This window comes from Phlebotomus papatasi, chromosome 1 (assembly GCF_024763615.1).
Source record: "Phlebotomus papatasi isolate M1 chromosome 1, Ppap_2.1, whole genome shotgun sequence".
NCBI lineage: Eukaryota > Metazoa > Arthropoda > Insecta > Diptera > Psychodidae > Phlebotomus > Phlebotomus papatasi.
Genome location: NC_077222.1, coordinates 54,573,096 through 54,597,671, shown reverse-complemented (window position 1 = coordinate 54,597,671; position 24,576 = coordinate 54,573,096). Strand labels below are relative to the sequence as shown.

The following is a 24,576-nucleotide window of genomic DNA, read 5'->3' as shown; positions in this document are numbered from 1 at the left end:
TCAATTAAAGAATTAGCTTCAAATAGCTCCATATAAAAAGGTCAACTTGCCAGGCACTTGGTTGAGAATATCAATAATGCTATCACAAGTTAGCAACTCTCAAACTAAGGGGAAGTGGGCTGAGCACCTTTGAATTGGGGTACTTTTAAAAATGGATGTTTTCTCCTATTTTTAAGAGGAATTGATACTTATTTTAATGTTATTTAATTTCAGAAATCAGAATGAGTTTGTAAAGCTAAATAATATCACGGTAAGATCCAGTTCTGTTTTACGGTGCTATCACTCTATTCAATTGAGCCAATTGAGCATTATAATATCTCTAGAATTTACTTGAAAATTCTCACAAACAGGACACATTTTGCAAGAAGTTTGCTAAACTTTAAATAGTGCCGCGGAATTTTTCTTTATGAATGACTCCGGAAAATGGGTGATAGTACTTAAAATGTTTTATAAGTCACTTATCTGTTGTGCAAAAGAATCCCCAAAGCCAGATGAATAATTAATTATAAATGAATAAATTTAATAAGAACAATTTGGTTCAATACTTGTTTAACTGCAATAAAATTGAAATTAATGAGCAATTTTAACATTTTAATTTGCTGAATTCAAATTTAATTGAGCAACCACATTTATGCTATTTTAGCATATTTAAACATGTTTCGGTGTTCTATCAATTCTAATGTTTCTAATCAAAAATCTATCAATTCAAATGTTTTTAATGCAAAATAACGCATAGGAACAAATTCATCTAAAAATTAATTTGAATTTACAAATTGAAAAAACCCTAGTGTGATACAACGGCTAAAATAGGGGAAAAAAGCATATTATAAAGCTGTTCCAATTCACAGGTGCCCCCCCACGTCTCTCTACGGATCTAGTTTCTTGCCTCAAACGCTCAAATATCATCAAAAAATACTTCAGTAAATAATTTAAGAAATTGTGACAATTTACCTGAACAGTGACACTTTCGCCACTATTGCGGATCATCTCAATTATGGTTTCCCGCGGCAAATCCTCAACGGAAATACCATTGACTTTGATGAGTCTATCTCCGGGTAAAAGTCCCGTGGCATTTCCCTGTGCACCAGGTTCCGCAAAGATGACCGGTCTGAATACAGGTGAAAACAGGGAAGCAGAACGATCAAGACAGATGGCCTTTCGTAAACTAAAGCCAAAATCATTGCGTGGTGTCTTCTGGCGCTTAATCACCAATTCTCTCGGTGCTGGAAGATTTACCAATTTAATGGGTGGAAGTGGAAGACTTATGTCTTCAAATGCTTGCACACGGGACCATCGGTGCAAACCCTGTGATTCACCAATGGGACTAAGGGAGAATGGAGGTGTTGCAAATGATGAATTAGTTGTCGTGTCGGTCAAACTCTCTGCACTGGGTGATGGAGATGTTATAATGTGAAGTGTATTCATCATTGAAGCATTGTGTTGATTTTCACCAACATCACACTTCAAATGGTCCGCCATGAAGCCCTTCATTGGTACATTGTGATAGGCAATCACCTCATTCTGCAATGTATTCCTGAGAAGGATTGACGATGAATCTGGTGATGGAATGTTGGAAGACTCCTCAATAGTTGATGCCACATTAATTCGGGGTCCCTTCAGGATGCCACGCTTAGGTGGTTTTGGCGGAACTGGTGGCAAAAGTCGCGACTAAAAATAAAATCAGATACAAAAAAAAACAGAATACCTTTTGTTAATATCAAATGCGGACAATTTAACCTCGTCATGTTGTATATTTATTTTTAATACCACTGAATCTCTTCAATTTATGTGTTCATCGTGTGACGCAATTATCTTATTTTTATCGACAAACACTTAAGAGACATTGCGACACTCACTCACAAAAGTCCATATTGCAAAATCTTCCATTTCATTATGAGAAATTTCTATATACATGTATGGCTGGATAGAAAGAAAAAGAATAAAGAATTAGGTGTGATTCCTTCTAATCACACCTATTGTAATTTTTGGATTTTCTAAAAGTGTTCCGATCGAGCTGAAATTCACAGGGTATATGTTTTGAACATCCCTGATGCCGAAAATCATAAGCCGGCAAATTTCGGGTCCGGCTGCCGTCCGGCCGGCCGTCCGTAGTACGCAATATCTCTGGTTTGGATAGAGATATCTTCATAATTTTTTTTTAAATATATCTACGAGCGCGTACGACGATTTCTGTGCTATTAGTTTTTTGAAACCCGGTGCTAAACCGGTTAAAAATCACATTTTGTGGTTTATCTCGAAATCTAGGTAGGGGAAAGTGGTCTGCCTTTGAACGAAAAATGATGTTCAAAATTTGAGATTTTTTTCAAAGTAAACTACAACATGAGTTTTACTTTGCACTATACCAAAAAATTCTCTTGTTCATTAAGCTTCTATGCTTACCCCATTCAGGACTCGCAAGTTTTTTCTGTTCAGTTTCTTCTGGTGAGGAACTTGAAAATGTGATGTCAATATATTCAAAGGCAGCCTGCATGATCTGCCTTTGAATGTGGTTGAGGCAGCCTTTGAATCTTAATTTTTCACTGAGAATATTGGGGCTGTAACATTAAACGGCCCATAATTGATTAGCATGAACCCTAATGCACTCACTAAAACCATCACTGTAGTAAAAATTCATTATACAACAACATTTTTCTGAAGCACTTTTTTTCACTTGAAATTTTATAAGAAAACGCCATTCAAGTTGACAATTGTCAGTTTGAAACATCCCAGCCAGAGCAAGATAGCATGTTATAAGTACAGTAGACTCTCGCAAATTCGGCTCTTTTAAGATCGGGCTACTTTTTAATTCGGGCAGCGGTTACATTTGAAAAATGTTTGTTGTCATTTTTCAAGTTTGATTATGATTATCAAATGAGCAAATATCCTCAAATTTGCAATGGTTTGTCTTAGTTTTGATGTGATTTTGCATTATTGAGGGATTTTCATGCAATTTACGATATATATCAGTGTGTAAACTCAATATCTATATGCACATGTCGCCCGAATTTCTGTCTAATTCGGCTGACATTTCGGTCCTATATGCCCGAATTTTAGAGAGTCTACTGTATTTGTATGACATTCGTCAGACCAAAGTAGGAGTTCTATTCTGCTCCCGGACAGGAAGCTGTCAGATGTTTCAATGTATGGAAAGAGAGGATTCAAAGGCACATAACATTAAGATTCAAAGGCTGCCGCAGAGCAATATTTGCAAACTTATCACCCACAAAATTTGTCTCATCTAAATCAAAATGTATTTGGAGAAATATCATCCAAGAATAACCTTCTATGACTCACAATAGAAGATTTGTTCGAAGAATTATTTTGTTTATGAAAAAACACATGAATTGTGGAACATCAAAATTACAGTTTAGAGCTCAGTTTCGTTTTCTTGCTCTAGCACCTACAAAATAAGAGCTAGGGTCTGTATTTTTTGATGACTTGTGAGGATTATGAATAGCTATCTAATAGTTAATAGAAAAGAATTATGCTTTAAAGAAAAATGAAAAAAATTACAATATTCAAAGGCTGCCGCATTCAAAGGCAGACCACTTTCCCCTATGCGATTTTGAACTTTTTATGTTTATGTTATAGTCCAGAAAATTTAGACCAATTTAAAAAAAAAAATGAAGACATTCGTCGAACAGTTCTCGAGATATTTCACTTTAAAGATTTCAATTTTAAGAAAATTTGCTAATTGCGTCAGGCGGGAAAAAAGCGGGAGAAGCGGCGTCGGACAAGTTTTTTCCATATATATAGCACTCTCTCACTCTCCCTTTCTCTCTCTCTCTCTCTCTCTCTCTCTCTACATAGTGAGCCTATATTCGAAGATTTGTAAGATAACATATACAATTCACGATCCGCGATTTTTTTTGCCGATCTTCGCGGGTCGCGATTTTTTTCGCGGATTTTCGCGGGTTGCGTATTTTTTCGCGGATTTTCCCGGGTCGCGAATTTTTTCGCGGATTTTCGCGGGGCGTGAATTTTTTCAAGGATTTTCGCGGGGTGCGAAATTTTTCACGGATTTTCGTGGGTCGCGTATTTTTTCTAAATAAATTTACCCAAAAACATCTTGAGAGAAAAACAGGATAAGAAAGTTTTCATTTAGCCGCGTAAATGACAGTGGTGCAGTAGATTAGTCAAGGATGCCTTATTGTAACGTCTTTTCGCGGGGCGCGAATGTTTTGGAGGATTACCGCGGGGCGCGAATTTTTTCGCGTATTTTCGCGGGGCGCGTGTTTTTCGTGGATTATGAATATCTTCGGGGATTCTCACGGGTCGCTAACAGAGGTTCTAAACGGACGTAATGTTTGAGGCCTCTATCTATTTATAGTTTCCGAGAAAATCGACTTTAAAGATTTTCAGACACATTTATGCATTTCTCATTCAATTTTTTTCATTTTCTAGTGAAATTTAGCACATCTCAAGCCCGAAGGAGGCTCTAAATGGATGTAAAGTTTGAGGCCTCTATCTCTCATAGTTTCAGAGACAATTTACTTTAAAGATTTTCAGACACTTTTATGTATTTCTCATCCAATTTTCCTCATTAATAACAATAAGTTACATACAATTTAAACGAAATTTGCATTATTTATGTATAAATATCGTTCAAGTTTGACATAATCCGAATTTGCAATGAAGGAATCACACCTCTATAAGCTGATCTAGGCTTATCACTGGCTTTTACTTATGGAGAAAATGGAGAAGCCGTTGTAAGATGCGGTAAACCCGAGGGTCTTAAAAATATCGCATTTCTATATACCAACATAAAATATTACAAATCATTTGTCACTAATATTGAATGTCTTTTCATGCTTAGACGAAAAAAAAGTTCTCCATCTTAGGACAAAATCTATTCATATTGTTAATTTTTTCGTTCACACTGTGAATTTTAATTTTTTCTCTCATTTCAATCTTTCAACTCAGTTGTAGTTCCTTCATTGCTTGATTTTTTTTTGTAAACCATGATAATTAGAGCGTTAAATAAAAAAAAGTGTAACTCAATGAAAAAGTGAATCTCCAATCATTCACCTCTATCTTTTTTCAACCTATATTTTTATTCCCATTAAATTCATTCATCACACACGCCACAGAAGAAGAAAGAAACAATGACAGAGAAATATTCCCAAGAAACACTTTTTCTGCAAAATTTTACACTTTAGAAGAATTCAAATTCCGAAAAAAAAGATAATACTTTATGGTCTCAACACCAAAAAATTGTTATATTATATTTTAAAGCCAGTCACAAGGTAAAATAGTTTCACGGGAAAAGAATTGAGAAAAAAAAGAATGTAATAATCGTATTTCTCACCAAGTTGTTTATTGATTTTAAAAGTTAAAATCATTTGCACATTTTTCTCAAACACGATCACTCAACCTTGATATGAGAATTATTTTATCAAAAACATCTTTCTGCTGTCTTCACCTCTTTCTGTATCACATGAGATGTTTATTTTCTCAATACAACACCGCATAATTGGGCTACACTATGATTCAAAAGTATTCTTGGAATGTGCAGCAAATTACGTATGAATTTACTTAGTTGAGAATTTCAAATAAAATATTCAAATTTAATAAGGCAATGTGCAGAGAAAACTAATAAAAATATCGTTTAAATTACGATGAAGGGAATTTATCGGAAATTTTGTTATGAACATAAAATCTAAATCAGTTTGTTGTGATAGTATTCCAAAAACTTTTGTAATTCTATTAAATACTGAACGTTCTGTTTGACCAAAATTCGGCACATCTTCCATAAAGTGTAGAAAAACTTCAGAAAATAGCTCAAGCTGATCGTAAGTAAGTTGTGCCAAGATATAAACTTATGCCAAGATGATAAGAACTAATGCTATACCCAATAATTTTGAAGACAGAAAAACATTTTGAACAGTAAATTGTTCCATTTTGGTAAGAAAAAAAATTAAAAAAAATGATCAAGAATACATGAAAATTCCAGAAGGATTGCTCATAATTTCTTAATTTTCCCTTTGCTAAGAATGCTTCACAATATTTTGCACATTTAAAATTTATGTTTTCCTGTCTTATTTACGTATCGATCAATTTTCATTTTTACTGAACCATCTGCTACAACTATTTAAAAAGAGTTCAAATCGTGACTTTGATGTTTTCAATTTTCACTGTTGTGCTTAACTTCACTAGAAGCAATTTTCTCTGTCCATAAAACTACAATAAATTAATCAAAAGAGTACTTAGGAAGCATCTCCGTAAAAGTAGTTCGTCTAATAAGTTCGGTAGATCTATTAACCAGTTTATGGGACTTCCGTGCGAATGAATATAGACGAACAAATGAGCAAATTAAGTACAATTAATAATAATTAATATTATGCTCTTATATTTAGTTCTTTTGAATTATGTGCGTGGTTTAGTGATCGGTATTTTAGTTATACTTGTAATAAATAAATCTAGTATATTTATAGAAGAGTAAACATATGTAGATAAAAAGAATAAGTAAATAATGTTCAAAAATTTAATCTAATGAAAAAATTTTTCCGATACCAATACGCCCCGATCTAATCTGAATTATCTAATTAACTATAGTTAATACTATTAATTAATTTTCTATTATTCGATTAACAAAATGGAATTTTAGATTTGGGAAATAAGAGAGAGAAAGAGAGAGCATTCAAAGGCAGGCCACTTTCCCCTATATATAATCCCATGATTTTTTCACCCACCGAATGGTGGCGAAATCATGTCACACTGTTTGTCCATCAGTTCGTCCGGGTATTGCCGGTTCTAGAGGCCAAACGATAAGAGATAGTGACTTGGGACTTTCGGGGAACCGGTGGCAGGCAAAATCCCGAACGCCAAAATCCTGAAAGGGATGAAATTATATGGAAAAAAATGTTTAGAATAATTTCCCAAGATACAGAAGATCTTTACCGTGATCGTCATCGTTTACCGTGAATCAGAAGATTTCCCTCTGCCTCCAGCAAGCGTGGGTGCAATTGTGGGAGTAGCTATGACACTTTTAAGAATTCGGGATTTTGGCTTTCGGGATTTTGACTTTTGAGATTTTGACCAGGATCCGTTTCGGAGGTGGTCCAGGCGAACATTTCCTCCAAACATACCTATGACCTAAAAAAAAATCGCCATCGTGGATTTTGAAGGTCAAAGGTCAAATCACTTTGCTAATGTAAAGACACATGTTGGCAATAAAATACAATACAATATACTTTAGGGAGCTTATTTTTCAACCGATTTGATTAAATTTGGATTTCTTGGAAAGGTCTTGAAATTTCCAACCCAATTGCATCGGTCGCAATCGGTAATCAATCGGTTAAGTACCCGTAATGACCAATCTTTTTTGAATATTCTTTTTTTCTGTACGTAAAATTCTGACCCATCTAGAGGCGAAATGGTAAGAGATATCAACTTCGGATCTTCGGACGACTCCCCATAAGCCGAGCCAAGGAACATTATTATGACTTTTATTTTCCCTCACCTTTATTTTTTATCCAAATATATTTATAATCCAAAATCATGTTTTTTTTTTTTTGATTTTCTCGAAAACGGCTCTTACGATTTCTTTTATTTTTGGATATGTTTTGGAGGTGGTCCAGGCGAACATTTCGTCCAAACACACCTATGACCTAAAAAAATCTCCATCTTGGATTTTGAAGGTCAAAGGTCAAACCACTTTGGAGGGCGTATTTTTCAACCGATTTGAGTAAATTTGGATTTTTTGGAAAGGTCTTAAAATTTCCAACCCAATTGCATCGGTCGCAATCGGTAATCAATCGGTTAAGTACCCGTAATGACCAATCTTTTTTGAATATTCTTTTTTTCTGTCCGTAAAATTGTTACCCATCTGGAGGCGAAACGGTAAGAGATACGAACTTCGGATTTTCGGAGGACCCCCCTCCTCCAAAGTCGACCCTAGGAACATTATAAAAAAATACCCTTGAATCATTCCTAATAACGGGTTTTCAAGGTCAAAAGTTAAAAAAAGGCTCTAGACAGCATATTTTTCATTCGAATGATATCATGTTTCGGCTCGTTGGGAACGTCTTGGAATTTTCAATAAAACTAAACCAATTCCAATTGGTACTGAACCGGTAATGAACCGATTCATAACCGATAAGTAATAATTATCAGAAAATCAATAGTATTACTCCAAAGCTATTTTGGGTGATCTTTTAAGGAATTTATGAAATGGTTTAAATCGGTTGTGAATTCCTAAACGGTAAATGATGCGAAAGTACTTTTGAGGTATAGGATACTTCGCTAGCCCTTTTCAAATTATATTTTTCTTTTTTTTTTCATTTAAAATATTATATGAAGTGTAAGACACAATATTGAAATCTTAAGAATATTGAAGAAGTTTTTTGTCTACAGTTTTGCACGATGATGTTGAGAAAATTTCCCGATAAGCATCTCATCTCAATGACTTTGGAGGAGATTACGGAAGATGTGAAGAAAAATTCTCAAACATCTGTTAAAATATTTGAAAAGCAAGGAAAAAAAAGCAACGAACGATGAAACTTTAAAGGCAATCCCGACACTCTTTCAACAGCAATGCCGAATAAATAAATGCTAATTTACAACATATCCTGTACCCCCCTTTGGAATTTACATAGTTTACAAATTTACACTATACATATTTCGTTTTTACCCATCACCTCCTCCACTTTAATATCTTTCTTTCTTGTCTTTCTCTCCGCAAAGTCTCTTTTAACGAGAAAGTTTTCTTTACAAACATTTTATCGCAATTCTTTCTCACAGTGATAGTAAATATTTTTGATTAAAGTGTACTCACATTAAAATAATAATCTAAACTCTCTTGCCTATTAATTCCAAAAAGAATTTATATTCATTTGCAAAAGAGATGCATGAAATAGTAAACAATCCATTGTTTCTACTTTCTAAATGGACTTAAAGTACTGGATCTTGTGCAATATTCGTATTTCTCTGCTGTTATTTATAATGGATGGAAACAAGAGAGTAATATTCACTAATAATAAAATTAAATTGTTCATGGAGCATTTGCAAGTGAGGTCGGATTTTATTAAAAAGTTTACTTTCTTGTAAATTATTTCATATAAAATAAATTCAATCATATCGAAAATTGCTATATATTTTATATATATACAAATTATTATTAATGGACTATTAATGCATTTCTTAATAAATGGTATTTAACTCACTTTGAGCGACTGCAGGGAATTTTCTGAGCTGTCCGACTGAGAAATGTTGTACGCAATTTGCTTGTGCGAATAACCATTGTTGTCTATTGTGGTATTTGCTGTGGCCAACACTTCTTCAGTACCACGATCCATCTCAACACCACGATCAATGTCCAATTGTGCAAAGAATTCAGCACTATAGTCAGCTGTTATTCCACTTGGCAATTTTTCCTTCTCCTTTCGCCTTCCGCGAATTTTCAGTGAACGCCGAACCTGTACACCAAAGCAAACAAAAGAGATGAGATATATAAATCATTTAAAAAAAAAATCTTTATGCATTTGTATGCATCTCAAATCCATATGATTTATGCAAATATACCATGAATAATTTTCAATAAGAAAAAAAACCAATGAATTTTAATTGCGTAACATTGGAGAGAATTGTATATGAGCTTTCCTCATTTTTTTTTCTTCTAACCAATCTACATTATTATGTTTACATAAAAATTGCAATTGTGTTGATGTAAAAATGAAAAAAAAACTCACAATAAGAACTTCTTCTATATTGCGAATAGATTTAGTAAATAACAGGAAATGAAAATGAAAGTGGAACTAACATAAGACTGCATTTTCAGCATTTTCTTTCCCTCTTTTACTTATATTCACAACACGTCAGCATAAATTATTTTATCCCATCTAACCAACAATAATCCATCTTTCTGTGACACACATAATCGCAAGATTGTTTCAGAGTGATAATAAAAGAACTCCTGGCATCAACAAAAGCTATTAATGAATGAAAGAAGAAAAATTTTATTATCACTGTGATCTTCTCTTGAGAATCTAATTAAGACACAAAGCTGTGCTTTTAATTAAAATTCTTCAATCTTTCATCAAATTCAAGTCACATTTCTGTATTTCACCACATTCAATTTTTTCCCAATATAGGGTAGAGTCAGCCCTTTTGGTCATGTAAGCACTTTTGGTCACCTAAAGTAAAATCACATTGTAACGGCGTTATCACACTTACACATTAAAATTTTAATGTGATTCACATTAATTGTCGCTTGTGAGCGTCCATATATGTTATTTGTGTCTTTAAGTCACTTAATATTTGGGGTTTTACTATTTATTGATAAAGAAGTGGACTTTTCCTGCAAAAATAAGTTTAAATTTACCTAAAGCATAAATATTTTTCACATTAAAAAATTAAACAGAAAATCGCATTAATTTTTCGCATTAATGCTATAAATCAATTCGGTGGCAGCCAAAATCCCGAAAGCCAAAATCCCGAAAGGCAAAATCCCGAATGTTTAAAATCCTGATAGGAATGAAATTATATGGAGGAAAATGTTTAGAATAATTTCCCAAGACACAGAAGATTTCCCTTTGCCTCCAGCAAGCGCGGGTACAATCGTGGGAGTAGCTATAACACTTTTAAGAATTCGGGATTTAGGCTTTCGGGATTTTGGCTTTCGGGATTTTGGCGTTCGGGATTTTGGCGTCCGGGATTTTGGCTTTCGGGATTTTGACCAGGACCCAATCAATTTATATCAAATTTTGCGGGCCAAGTTTACCTTTTTATCAACAAATAGATCAAATTTTGAATATAAAATGATTCAAACACACAAATTACACATTTGGACTCTCACGAACGACAATTAATGTGAATAATATTAAAATTTTAATGTGCAAGTGTGATAACACAGTGAGGCAATTATGAGTTTATTTAGAAAACGAAAATGGGTCTTATTTCGTGACCTCTAATCTAACGAATCAGAAAACCATATTTGATTTTGTATCGACTTGATTAATTCTAAGTTATTGAAAGAAATTCTCGACAAGGTAAACAATCACTAAAAAAAAAACATGGAATTCTTAAGAAACTTGTTAATGTTAAGAGAAATTGTTTTGCATTATTTCGTAGTTTTGATGAAAATATTTGATGTTATTCAATGAAAGTCCATTTCTTAATTAACTAAATTTTATTGCGATATCATCCTTAATAAGATTTTTCAACAAATTAAATGAAAATCGCATGTGGCTAAAAGAGCGTACTTTTTTCGGCTGTGTAAGTACTTTTGGCCATTTATTTTCCCATACATTTTACACGTGGTGCACCTCGTGGATTTCAGTAAAAACAATCGTGACTTTTGACTGATTTTTACATAAAATAGAAAATGTGCAAAAAGTCGTTAAAAATACTCTAATAATCACATAAAATTGGTGTTAAATAAGAATAGGACTTGTACTTTGTATTTGTGAAAGTTTTCGAGAGCTATTTCTTCTGTTATTTGATTAAAATTCTATTGGAAACAAGTGGCCAAAAGTGGCTACACACAATGGCCGAAAGTGTTTACAAAGTGGCCAAAAGTACTGAAACATGCATAGTTGCATAAAATGAATTTTTCACTAAAATATCCAAAAAAAAATTGGGAATTCTCTTGGATTATTAGGAAGAAACGGCTTAAGGTATCTTTGTACAAAATTTCATTTTATTTAAATAAAAATTATAAAAATTACAAGCACATGAAACCTTAAAGTGACCAAAAGTAGTTACTCCACCCTACCTAAACTTAGAACCAATCCCAAGAAACATAATCAATAAATTGTGTCTGTCGTTCCAGACACTACCATTCACCTCACCTCCACATACACCATACACACCTCACAAACCCCTTTGACTTTTTCCCTGACTTTTCTACATCTCTCCCATTTCATATTTCAATGCTATTTTTTTATGTTTTGTGTGTATATTAAGATTACGAGGGAGGAAACCACAAAAATTCAAATAAAATTAAAGAGTCACTAAATTTAATTTATACACACGAGAGATATAGAATGAAAAACCCGTTGTTACGTTAACATTATGTGTCTATCAAGTCTATCAAGCTGATTTTTACTATTATTTCAGCTTTTTCTTACATTTAAGATACATGCACGCACAAGTCTGCTAGAGAAATCAAAACCATGAAAATTCTACACATTCAGCATTTCCTAAACTCTCCTGTATTAAAGAAAAAAAATTACTCATTGCTTACACTACGTTTTTTTCTAATAGTGAAAAGGTTTACACCATTATTGTATTTTCAGATACCCTAATGAATATTTATGTGTCTGTTGGATACATAAATTATGCGAGAGCTTTTGCATAGCAAATAAACAAATTTCATTCATTCTTAATAGTTCTGTGTATGGAAAAGTGATTCCATTTTTGGAGTGTATGAACTGTGCAATTAAACAGAAGAAGTCGTATTTATATCTTTGCAATTTTTTTTAAGTACAGCAAAGAATATAAACTTTATTGCAGCAATAAACTTTGCCAATTAAAAGAATAACAGTAGACTTTTTAACTGTTCGAACTCCAAGAGAGAGAAGTTTCCATAATCCAAATTTTTTCCAACTTTTCACTATCCTGGATGCTAAACGGTGAGAGATATTGACTTTCGGTCTTCGGTGACCCCCCCCCCCCCATAAGTCAACATTCTCTACCGAACTAACTTACCCAAATTAGCCCCCCCCCCCACCACTTCCGACCCTCCCAAATTATGTTTTTTGGATATGTTTTGGAGGTAATCTAGATGAACATGTCGACGTCGACACCTATCGTTAGAAAAATCGTCGTGCAGTTTTTCACCGCAACTGATTCACTCACTCATTCATAATCACTTTTCTAGCAGTTGTGAACGCGAGCGGTGAATCGTTCACTTGTGAACCTTTCACCAGTGAACGTTCACGATTTTTACATAATCCACCCCCTGGAGGGCCTAATTTTCAACGGATTTGGTTAAATTTGGACTTTTTTGAAAGATCTTGAAATTCTGAGCCCGAATGCATCGGTCACAATAGATGATGGATCGGGAAAGTAGTAACGCAAATAGCTATATTTTAAAAACACTGTTTTTCGCACTTTTTCAGTCTTTTAATGCATATAAATTTGAAACGGTAAGAGATATCGACTTACGGATTTCGATGACCTTTCTAAAATGAAATATTCACGAAGCTAGTCTCTTTTTTTCTCCCTCCCCTTTAATGCGTTCCCTATCATAAAAATTCATAATATTGGCATGATGTATGATCAGTATCTCTGTACTTAACCCATTAAGGACGATTCAGTCACAGGTAACTCAAATAAAATTTCCTTTGGCCATTTAAAGTTAGTTTTTGCACTCAAATACAAGAAAAATGATTTTTTATGATTATAATTCCATAATTTGTGTTTATGAAAATTTACAGAATTAGTAGATTTCCATGTTATTATCAAATGATTTTAAAAGGTTACGTGGGATTATGAAGACTAAATAACAGCATGTTCTTGAATCACAGTTTCAAATCATTCTCCTGTAAAGTTGGTAATTTTGAGGTATTCGACTTGCATTCTGAGCACTCGGTATAGCCTTTAAGTTTTCAATCTTCCTGTATCAAGCAAATTGACTGTTTGACGAAATTAAGGAAGAATTTAAAGTTGAATGTCAAATATTTTAAAAATACAAACATAATGAGTGAATTTAGAGAATAATTTTCTTAAATAATTAATAACAAAAATTTTAGGTGGCAAACAGAAAAATCCACAAAGAAGTACAAGCCCTACACTCAAGAGTAAAGTGGTCTTCAGACTGGAGGTTTAGCCCAGTTACCGAAAGTTTCAAATTCCTAAATAGCAATTAATTTTTTTCGGTTTTTGAAAGTCTTATGGATCATTTAGTCTCAATATTTTAATCCTAAATCAAAATTTTTCCAAAAACCTTTACCCAATAACTAGTTAGAGAAGTTAAGCCATTTGCCTAAGCCTTAGGTCTGAAGCCTCTATCAGGCAACACAGCACTAGAAGCCTGATCGAAGAAAGTCACTACGCGTTCAGTATATCTAAGTCAGGGAATAATAAAATTTCCCTCTTATCAATTTGACACCACTTTCCAAAAAAAAACAAATAATGCTCTGCTCTTGGGTATTTTTCCTTCTAAAATCTTTCTAAACTAATTTTAGAGCAAATATCCTTGAGAAAAAATGTTATTAAATCTTTTGTATTATATTTTTCTAATCAAAAACCTGTGAATTTTATCCTTATACGGACTTCAGACCTAAAGCTTAGCCATATGTTTTAACTTCTTTTATTTCTTTGCAGTAATATTTTTGGAAAAAACGACCAATTCTTTGGCAAGGTAATTGGATAGATCCATTCGATTTTGAAAAATCTATATAATTTCGAAACTAGACTAAACCTCAAATCTTAAGCCCGCATTATGTAGTAGTTCTTTAAAGTCGAAAGTATACGTGTTTACAGCCAAAATATTTTTGAAAATTCTAATTTTTAAGTAAATACTGACAAAGTGGACAACGAATGGTTAGTCAATCATTCATTGTCCACTTTGTTGTAAATTATTGTCCGCTATTGAGTAAATTCATATATTCTGTTAATTCTTCTTTGTGTAACACTAAATCGAAAGATCAACAAAACTTGAGCTGATAAACCCCTTTCTTTTGTTCCACTCCACTAAGTACCTAAATTCATTTGTGTGCATTATTTTCCAGAATTAAGTTAAATTTCAAAAGGTTAGAAGAGCAATTAAGTCAAATAAAGCTTTATATTCTTTCTCAGTTATATATTTTTTTTTCTCCATCATTTTCGTTCGCTCTATTTTATGTCTTTCACCATCAATTTCTTTTCCAACTCAGAAAACATTTTCCTCTGTGATCGTGACATGAACCTGCATTATTTTAATTTTTTTTGTCCATTATACCATAGTGTTCCCTCTTCGAAGCCTAAACATTAAATTGACGTAGTCACTATCATCTTTTTGTTTATCTATATTTATGGTGTTATGGTGTTTTGTTGAATGCGGGACATTTCGATCGTATTGTATACTCTCACTTTGGCCAAACGCCTTCCCTCTATTTGAAAAAAAAAAAAAAACGATCCCCAGCTGCCTGGATACATTTGCACATAGTGCTATGGAGAGCTCTAGCACACAATGTGGGTCTCTTGTATGATTTCTCGTTTCAAGAAAGCAAGAGCAACATCAACTTCTGCCCACAGTATTGTTTTTTGCCTTCTCAATTTTTGTTTTGATCACCGTTCACAGCGCAAATTGCTGGACACATAGTTTCATGTGCGCCTCCGTGACGTAATTCACCAGAGGCAAATACCGTTTCACATCCATGAGCACTCTCTCCCCCATTGCCTTCACCGCCCAATACTACGTATGTATATTTATAATACTCTCCGGATCGTGTCACCAAAGAATCTAGCTCTTTTGCTTAGTTATACCTCTCTTCACTATACTCTATGTGTGAATTTAATTGGACCTGTGGCATTATAGACTGTGTTGTGCATTTAAACTGACCACTCATGACCTCCTCCTTCGACTTTGTGTCTTCTTTCTCCCTCTCTGGAATTCCTACAATGTTGATCACCGTCACAATTTACGATCTTTTACACAACACATCAAAAGACAGAATCGCACACTTTTCCTAAATATGTTTTTTTCTTTAAAGTCTTTTGCAGAGCATTTTAGAAATCAGAAAAAATACAGCTTTTTTCTTCAATTTACTCCATTTGAAAGCAATAGATCACAACGTGATCATCTGTATATACTTTATGTCAAGCACCATCAATTTTCTGCCAAGAGTTCAAAAGTCACTGGCATTTCACTTATGAACGAATCGACCTCAATCCCAGTCCATCTCAGCAAAAATTATTGAACATGAAATAAATATTTACATTAGTGTGATTATCACGTATTCAGTACAGTATTAGTCATAAGTCGTACAGTGATTTGAGTAATTTTTAGTAGACCACTTCTTTTGCGGTTAACCGTGATTTCCTCTCAATTGAACAGTAATTGAATTTGGGAATCTTAGTTTTTTTTTAGGTTATAGATGTTTCTTGCATTTCAATAAATTTGCATATAGTAGAATTAAAAAAAAAACTTCTTCAATAAATTAGAAGATTACAGTTCTTGAGCATTCTAAAAATTTCCCTGGCCGTAGCTTCAATTTTATTGCTCGAATTCAAAGAGAGAGTAATACACTTAGTTGATTATTCAATTTTTAAATTTAAAGTAATAGACCCGAAAACAAGGGAATCATATTATACAAATCTAAAAGTTTACGAACAATGATGTTCTGGAGATAAAAAGATTTGATTATATCGACTTCGTGTCTTCGGTTTAGTTTATTTTTATTCCATATAAATCCGAATATTTATTCAAATGTTTCGGTATTCGCATTTAAAGCTCGGATTTTAGGAAGAACGTCCTTAAGCAAGTTTTATTAAATATCCTGCCTAATTCTAAGATTTACTCCACAAAAAATCTTTAAATCGATGTTTTAAAGATGATTACTAATAAATTATTCAATGAACATCCTTAATTTTACAATATCGAATTTCTTTAGAACTTTGCTCCAAGATAAAATCGAAAAATTAAATTAATTTTTAAACTAGAAGTTGCTTTTAAGGATTTTTTTTAATCTTCTTAATACTAAAATATTCAGGTGAGATTATAATCACAGAAACTGGGTTTAATGTAGAAAGTCGAAAAATTCAAAATTCGATATTTCGATGGGTCCCGGTCAAAATCCCAAAAGCCAAAATCCCGAAAGCGAAAATCCCGAACGGGAAAATCAGGAAAGCCAAAATCCCGAAAGAGCCGAAATCCCCAATTCTTAAAAGTGTCATAACTACTCCCACGATTACACCCGCACTTGCTGGAGACAAAGAGAAATTTTCTGAGTCTTGGGAAATCATTCTACAGATTATGCTCCATATAATTTCATCCCTTTAAGGGTTTTGAACAATCGCGATTTTGGCTTTCGAGATTTTTGCTGAATCCGATTTCGATAATATAATATACAGTGGGACCTCGATAGAGTCAACCCCCGATAGAGTCAATCTCCAATAGAGTCAACAGTTTTTTTTATACGGACTCCGATAGAGTCAACTTGGACCTAAATTGACTCCGATAGAGTCAACTTTTCCATTATTATTGAACTAATAATATTGTATAACTTTTTCGAAATTTGAATCATTGTTTTGGTGTATCAATGCAACATTTTTAACACAAGAAAAACAATATTATGATAAAATTCGTATATTAACCGTGTAATTAAATTTCGACAAATTTTTTTTTCGTGATTTTAAGCGTTTTAACCAATTGAAAGTTCTCTTATCTTTTCTCACTTGTCTTAAAGATTTTTTTTATTAAGCCCTGTGATCCCATATGACGTGTTTTCCTGTAATCACAAAAAAAAACGATTTTGGTGGTGAATGGAAGTGGTAGGGACGTAGGGAGGAAATGAGGGTAATAATAAAAATCCCCAGGTTGATTTATTAGGGGGTCATCTGAAGACTTCAAGTAGATATCTCTAACCATTTATCACCCATTTTTAGGTAGAAGAAGAAAATGAGAATATTTGGTTTTATTGCTCTTTTTGTGACGTTTAGAGCCATAGTTATGACATACCAAAAAGAACAACTATCAATCTCTTCTGTCATACAATAAAAGTTTAAAATAAATTCTAATTAATAACGTTAATTCCATCAAAATTTTCAAGAATTAAATATCTACCGGAGCTCTTCTAAAAAAAAGTGAAAAAGAAATCTTTAAGACACCATTTCCTTATCTTACTTTCGTGGATGGACTTGAATATTATCACATGGATAGTAATTTTCACTTAAGATACTTACTAATAATAAGAACATTCTGTAAAATCATTCCTTAATCTTCAACTTTTGCCCAAACATACTACTTTTTTTTTGGATCAGAGGGCATAGAACTTATGGATTTAGTAAATGAAATATTCTACTATCGTGTTAAATTTATCAATTATCCAGTACAAACATAAAATAATACCGCTTTATATCAAAATTTCACATTTTGATTGATTTTTTTCGGACTCCGATAGAGTCACCGAATCCGATGGAGTCAACAGGCCTGGAAATATTAGTTGACTCTATCGAGGTCCCACTATCCCACACAACAGTTTGATATTTTACCATATAGCGCTCATAAACTCCCTCAAACATTCAATATTTTAAGAAATTCAATATGTAAAATGTAAAATGAACAATATTAAAAATAAAATAATTAAAATGGAAAATTAAAAATTTTTTTTTATCAAATCTCAAAAGGTAAATATAACAGTATCCTTTCTATTTTGAATTTATCACAGGAAAAACATTTTGGGAAAATTTTGAAATTCCGACGTTTAGAATTTTTATCGACACGCTTTTTGTTCAACCGATTTTATCATAAGATCTAAATTCCAAATAGTTAGAGATAGCAACTTAAGATTTTCGGGAAAATAACCCCTCCTCCCATTAGTCAACTCATGAATCAGTAACAAGATTTCTATTTTTTGGATTTTTAAGCTTCCAAAATGTCCAAATTCACTTTTTTCTCGAAAAAGTTAAAAACCGTTTATTGTTTCTCAACACGTTTTAATTTAAATACCAACATTTCTCTATCAACAAAAAAAAACTTGAATAATTCTTAATAACGAATTTTCAAGGTCAAAAAACCTCTAGAGAACATATTCCTTAACTAAATTGGGCAATTATATATTGTTTGAAAAAAGCAAGAATTTTTGAGAAGTTTGAACCGGTTTCAGTCAAGTCTGTAGGGTGGAGTAACCGCTTATCGCCATGTTTAGGAAAAAGATGAATTTAATTTTATTATAACTTTTAAACTCTTATTACATGATAACTCAAATTTGACACAAAACTACTTAGATGTATTGGCTCTAGATTCGTCAAAATAAATAGTCCTAGAATTTAACGCTTGACTACTTAAAAACCTGATTTTTATTAACAATGCAAAAATAACCACTTCGTCGCCACTTTTCGTCAGTTTTGTAACCACTTCCCGCCACCCACTTGAAAAGGTCCAAACTCGATTATTTTAGGCAATGTTACAGAAAGAATACATTCAGCATTTCTTTTACCTCATGATCACCTTATTATTACTCACTTTAAACGATTTTCCTTCACTTTTATTTGAGAAATCAAATTATAGGTCTATTGCAGAAAGTAAACAATGCAGATTTAACAACTGAGAATCTATGAAGTTAGCGTCGCCTATTAAAAATAGATGGCGACAGGTGGTAAAACCAATTCCAGAAGATAACCACTTTTCGCCATGCCTCATTTTTATATAAAAATAATATAGAATGAAATATTAATTAACTAAATACAAATTTTATGTATTCCATAAGGGTAATTAAATATTCAATAGACAAATTATTTATCCAATAAGGTATTTTTTGCTTGATGAAAATTTGATGCTTGCTTAAAATATTACTCTAAAAAATGTTCAAAATCGTAAATCCAAAAAGAATAATTATTACTTGTCGACTCTATACGTAGCGGCAATTAAAATACAAAGAACTTTGCGGCTCATTTATTACTAAAATTGCTAAAAATAGCGATTTCAATATAAGTGGCGAAAAGTGGGGCACTGGCAAGAAGTGGTGATTCCACCCTACGAATAAATAGTTTTGTATGAAAGAATTTTGGGAATTTGGATATTTTAAGCAATCTTTTAAATTATTTTTAATTTGAGTAAACTGGGCGGTGTAACAATGAACATTAAAAAATTACGCAGACGAAGAAATGTTTGTGAAATGTAGCCACTCGTAAACATTATCATTTTTCTCAATGAGTTGAACCAGTAAATAATTTTTTACATAAATAAATAAACAATATACAAATATGTTACTTATTTTACCATTTATTTTATAGATCTTTGAAGATTGACTTTAAAAAATTTTGAGATCTTTATAGTATAATTAGATTAGATTCCTTGAGAAATCTCGAAAATCCAATTGAATCCAATATGATGCATACTTTTATTCAATTTTGGAATGATTTTGAGATGATTTGCGAACCGGCCTTAATCGATACGCACTAATAAAAGATAAAGAAAATTAGTTTAATTCATAAACGCGTGCTTTCGAGCATTTCGCGAATATTCCTATGCCTTTCATAATACTTAACAATAGTTTGATAATTAGATTCAAATTAGTCGATTGCTAAAAAATCTCACTTTCTATATTTTTTTAAGATTTGTAGTTCTCTTCTCTGCAGGATTATGCTAAATATATAAACCAGTAAATTGAATGAATTAATTCCAATGACCAGCTATAAATTGCACAAGACGTTATCCCCAATGTCTCATGCAGATTACTCTAGCTAGCATTTTAGTATTTTGACTTTTCTCAAATTGGTATTTAAATTACAAATTTCGCATTAATATTTACTATCTCGAGCTTAGTGTTATCGCTTGATAAGATATTGCAATAATCTTAGCACTGGGTAGTTATCTTTCCCTGAGGCAGAATGCCAAGTATATTGGTATTTTTCTGGGAGTTTTTACTTCTGATAAGATAACGCGCATGAATACATTGGGACAGCAAATCGATATCTTCCCAGAACAGAGTTCCCATTGCCAGCCAGGGACTTTTGCTTCTGTGATTGCTTGCAAAAAGAAAAACGGGGACAGGTGCGAACTCCAGAATCGCAAGATGCGTGATAAGAAGATCAGAGAGTGCTCGGGAATGCTGGTATTAAATGTCTCTCTGTCTTGAGATCTAACAGTGTTTGTAAGGTGGAAAACTTGTTTCAATTGCGGTCATTAAAAAGCCACCTTGTGCATACATTTTCTCTCAATGTGAGACAATTATCAGAGCCCCTTACGCACTCACCTCATCCAGCCGTAGCAGTTCCTCCGTGGACATCAGGCTGCCTCCGGAAACCTGCTTAGCTTCCTTTCGCAGCTTCTTCTCGCGCTTCCTGCGCTCCTTCTCATCCCTGTCGGACTTTTCCTTCTTAATAAAATTGAACATATTATCTTGGGCGTTGGGCTCCGCCACCCGAGAAAGCAAAAAAAAAGGCGAGAACAAGGTGCGCTGGGAGAACAGTTATTCCACTATTTTGGCCTGCTAAGTTAACTATTCGGTGCAACGGTATCCGGCCATTGTCTGGGCCTCTCGGCCACTTCTTCTAGTACTCAGACACCGCCAAATTTCGCCCCAAATTCAACCTCTATTTCCAGGACAGGCGACTTTTTCTCTCTCGAAAACAATGGAGCACAGTGTGGGTGAGAGACACAGAGACTTCCGGAAACAAACTCACAAGAGTGCCACAGATTTTTCGTGCTCAATGGAGCAGATGCCGAGGCACTCACAGCAAATATTGCCACGATTTTCTACCAATTTCACCAAACACCGTCCTCTCCGTGATTTTCTTGCTGTGAGACACAAATTACAATTCACTTTTCAGACGACATTAGAGGAGCTCCAGCCCCCTCAGCACTTTTTTCTCACTGAAACACCTATCGATTCAATCTCACACGACACCAATTCGATGCTAACTGCGTGGCTATCGGATTTTTTGTACACAGTGAGTCACTATGTTGAAGTGGATTCCTAATATTTAAGTAAATAAACAATTTTTAAGAGATAAAATGCAAGAGAAAAAATTCACTCGCCCCGAACACTCGGATTTCGGACTCGGACTGAAGAGATTTCCGAATAGTTCGGACACAAAACGAATAACAAAAAAATCGCAGATGTCAGTATTGCAGCAAACTTCATACATAAACCCAGCTGAACTGAAATTCCTTGCAGTCTAAATTATAAAATAGCAATAAAAATATCATATTCATTCGTACTACTATACATTTAGAAAAAATAACTTTAAGATTGATCTTTTATTAATAATTCGTATTCTGCAAAAAAGGTCTTTATTTCGCATATTTTTAACGCGTTTAAAACCTTTATGGCTATTTACTGTTGGATTGATTTCCTCCCAAAAAAGCTATGCAAGCCTTTGTAAGGAGGCGTAGATCTCGAGGCAGACCTAGGACAATATGGCTGAATCAAATTCAGAATCTTGCCTTGGAAGAACCCGAACATCTTCCTGAAGTGGCGAAGGATCGACAAGTGTGGGCTGCTAATCTGGATATCATGGGCCCGGAACCCCACTAGAGATAAGCGGTTGAAAATGACCATGGTTGTGGTGTGACTCTTGGATTGGGGGCTAAGTGGATCAGTGGATAGAGTAGTGTGCCTCTATGACTGTGAGGTCTCGGATTTGAGTTTCGAGCCTAGGTACCTGCAGATTTTTCAGTTGTCGTATTAGTCTTGAATTCGTCCAGTGATTGAATGGAAGAGTAATGCCAATACATTGAAATTGCTAAAAAAAAAGAAGTTAATACCAAATTTTTCGACTTTCAGTCGAAAACAAATACACATTCACTGCTCAGATCCACAAACTGAGGCTGATCTACCGTGATATAAAGCGGCACTGTGTGTATCAGAAAGTATACTGAGCACCGTAATGCCCTAGACACACTTACGACTAAAGTCCAGAGACGACTAAGCTCGTTCGTAGCCAAGTCAGTTACTGTCATACTACAAACGAGGCTTAGCATTCATTGATATCCACAAAACATAGATTTTGTGGGTTTTTATGCAAATATTTTTATTGCAATTACATGTACTTTATTTAAAATGAAACTATTTGTAAATTTATATCTCAGTCCACGTACAATAATTATTGTTAATTACAATTATTTGTGAGGTGGAAGCTATCTCGCGACTTAAGCCAAATTCCGCGATTCTAGTGAATAATTCTTGTTGTTATAAGTGAATTGTGAAGTAAATTTACAAGTAGCTTCATTTTCAAATGAGTATTAGTGGATTTCAGTACAAATATCTGCATAAAAACCCAAAAAGATTATGTTTTGTGGATACCAATGAATGCTAAGCCTCGTTTGCAGTATGTCAGGAACTGTCTTAGCTATGAACAAGCTTAGTCGTCTCTGGACTAGTCGTAAGTATGTCTAGGGCATAATATAAAGCAGATTCAGCGCCAAAATAGAATAAAAATATAAGTAATTTTTCTGAGACAACCATTGAATGATAATTTTCACTCTGATGAAAAATTTTATGTCTCAGTATTATAGTTTGTAATACAAAAATATTCTACATATTAATATCCCAATTCCCAATCCTATAAAGTAGGCATATCTAATGCAACATTTTTCGAAATTAGACAAAAATAATCATTTTTATATTTTACAGCGACTGGGTCCCATCTTGCTATGTCGCCATGTTGGAGAAATCTCATATAAAGTTCTTAGGGTGACACTTGACACTAAATATCACTGCGCCTTATGGTCATTACGCACTAGAGAAATTTATGTCCATATTGAATTAAATTCCCTACGCTTGTGTAGGAAAAACACTTCAATATGGACATAAATTTCTCTAGTGTGTAGAGGCCATTAGAAAAAACTTATGATTTTCAGTCGGTAGTACACACTTCTCCTACTTTTAAATATTTTGGAGATCAAACGAACGCCGCATTAAATACATTTGTGGTCTGTCTCCTATAATAAAGAGCACAAGAGTGGAGCACGTCTGAGGGTCTAGGTCTGACAGGAATTATATTGGAGAGGCAATGAAGGAGAGAGTAGAGATACACTCGATATATTGATAAAGTGCAAGGGGTAACTCTTTCCCACTTTTTCTGACAAGGGTTTCTGGTTTCTCGGGTTTCGCGATGCAGAAATTGGATTTCTCGAGTTTCGCGATGCAGAAATTGGGTTTCTCGGGTTTCGCGATGCAAAATGTGGGTTTTTCGAGTTTCGCGATGCAATTATTGGGTTTCTCGGGTTTCGCGATGCAAAATGTGGGTTTCTTGGGTTTCGTGAAGCGTTTCTCGGACAATTGACGAGTGTTTCTCAATATGAGTTACCCCTTGATAAAGTGCATTGTAAAATTATCAATGATAAGCCCAGATAAGGTTATGATATTTTAGCTGAGATTTATTAAAGGCTACCTGGAAGTTCTTACAACTCTAGCCAATTTTAGCCGATTCTGACGCCAACAACAATTTCATTGACACGAATTTTTATATCTAAAATTCAACTCACAGTCGAAGCAGGCGAATTTTCAGGTACTCCGATTTGAAAACAGTCCGTGATCGCCTATAAATAATCTCAGATACCATAAACTTATTTGGGCTTGTCTTACAGGAATGTGGTTGGTTGCCGAACCCATGCCATAAAAAATCAAAATCAGTGGATGCATTATCTATCGAATATCTTTAACGCTAGAAAAATTTCTAATAACCTGGCCTCTATCCTTGGAGGCAGAAACGTCAGAATTTTTTTAAAAAAGGCATTTCTTAAAGAAATTTCTACTAGTGTGTAGACTAGACACCATAAAGGAGATTCGAACGTGGGACCATTGTACCATAGAGCGAATACTCTACTCTCTACCACTTGGCCTATCCCCATATTCGGCCCCTGCAAAAACTTTAAAGAAGAGTAGAAGAAAAAGATATTGATTGAAACGCTCGAAGTGCTTCTTCGCATTAGGCATATTCGTATTGCTAAAATATATAACATATTGGTTTGCAATTGCAGTC

General features: G+C 33.8%; 1 protein-coding gene across 2 annotated transcripts in view; it reads right to left on the bottom strand.

Moving 5' to 3' along the window:
• LOC129807024 (unconventional myosin-XVIIIa-like) overlaps positions 1–21,667 on the bottom strand; it is a 134,938-nt gene extending 113,271 nt beyond the window's left edge. For both annotated transcript variants that reach the window (XM_055855982.1, XM_055855973.1), the window contains exons 1-3: positions 20,844–21,667; positions 9,165–9,416; positions 952–1,668 (exon numbers count right to left, since the gene is read on the bottom strand). In XM_055855982.1, the coding sequence (XP_055711957.1) occupies positions 952–1,668; positions 9,165–9,416; positions 20,844–20,984 (1,110 nt within the window). In that variant the 5' untranslated portion in view covers positions 20,985–21,667. The remainder of the gene's footprint in view (positions 1–951; positions 1,669–9,164; positions 9,417–20,843) is intronic.
• Positions 21,668–24,576: the final 2,909 nt, after the last annotated feature.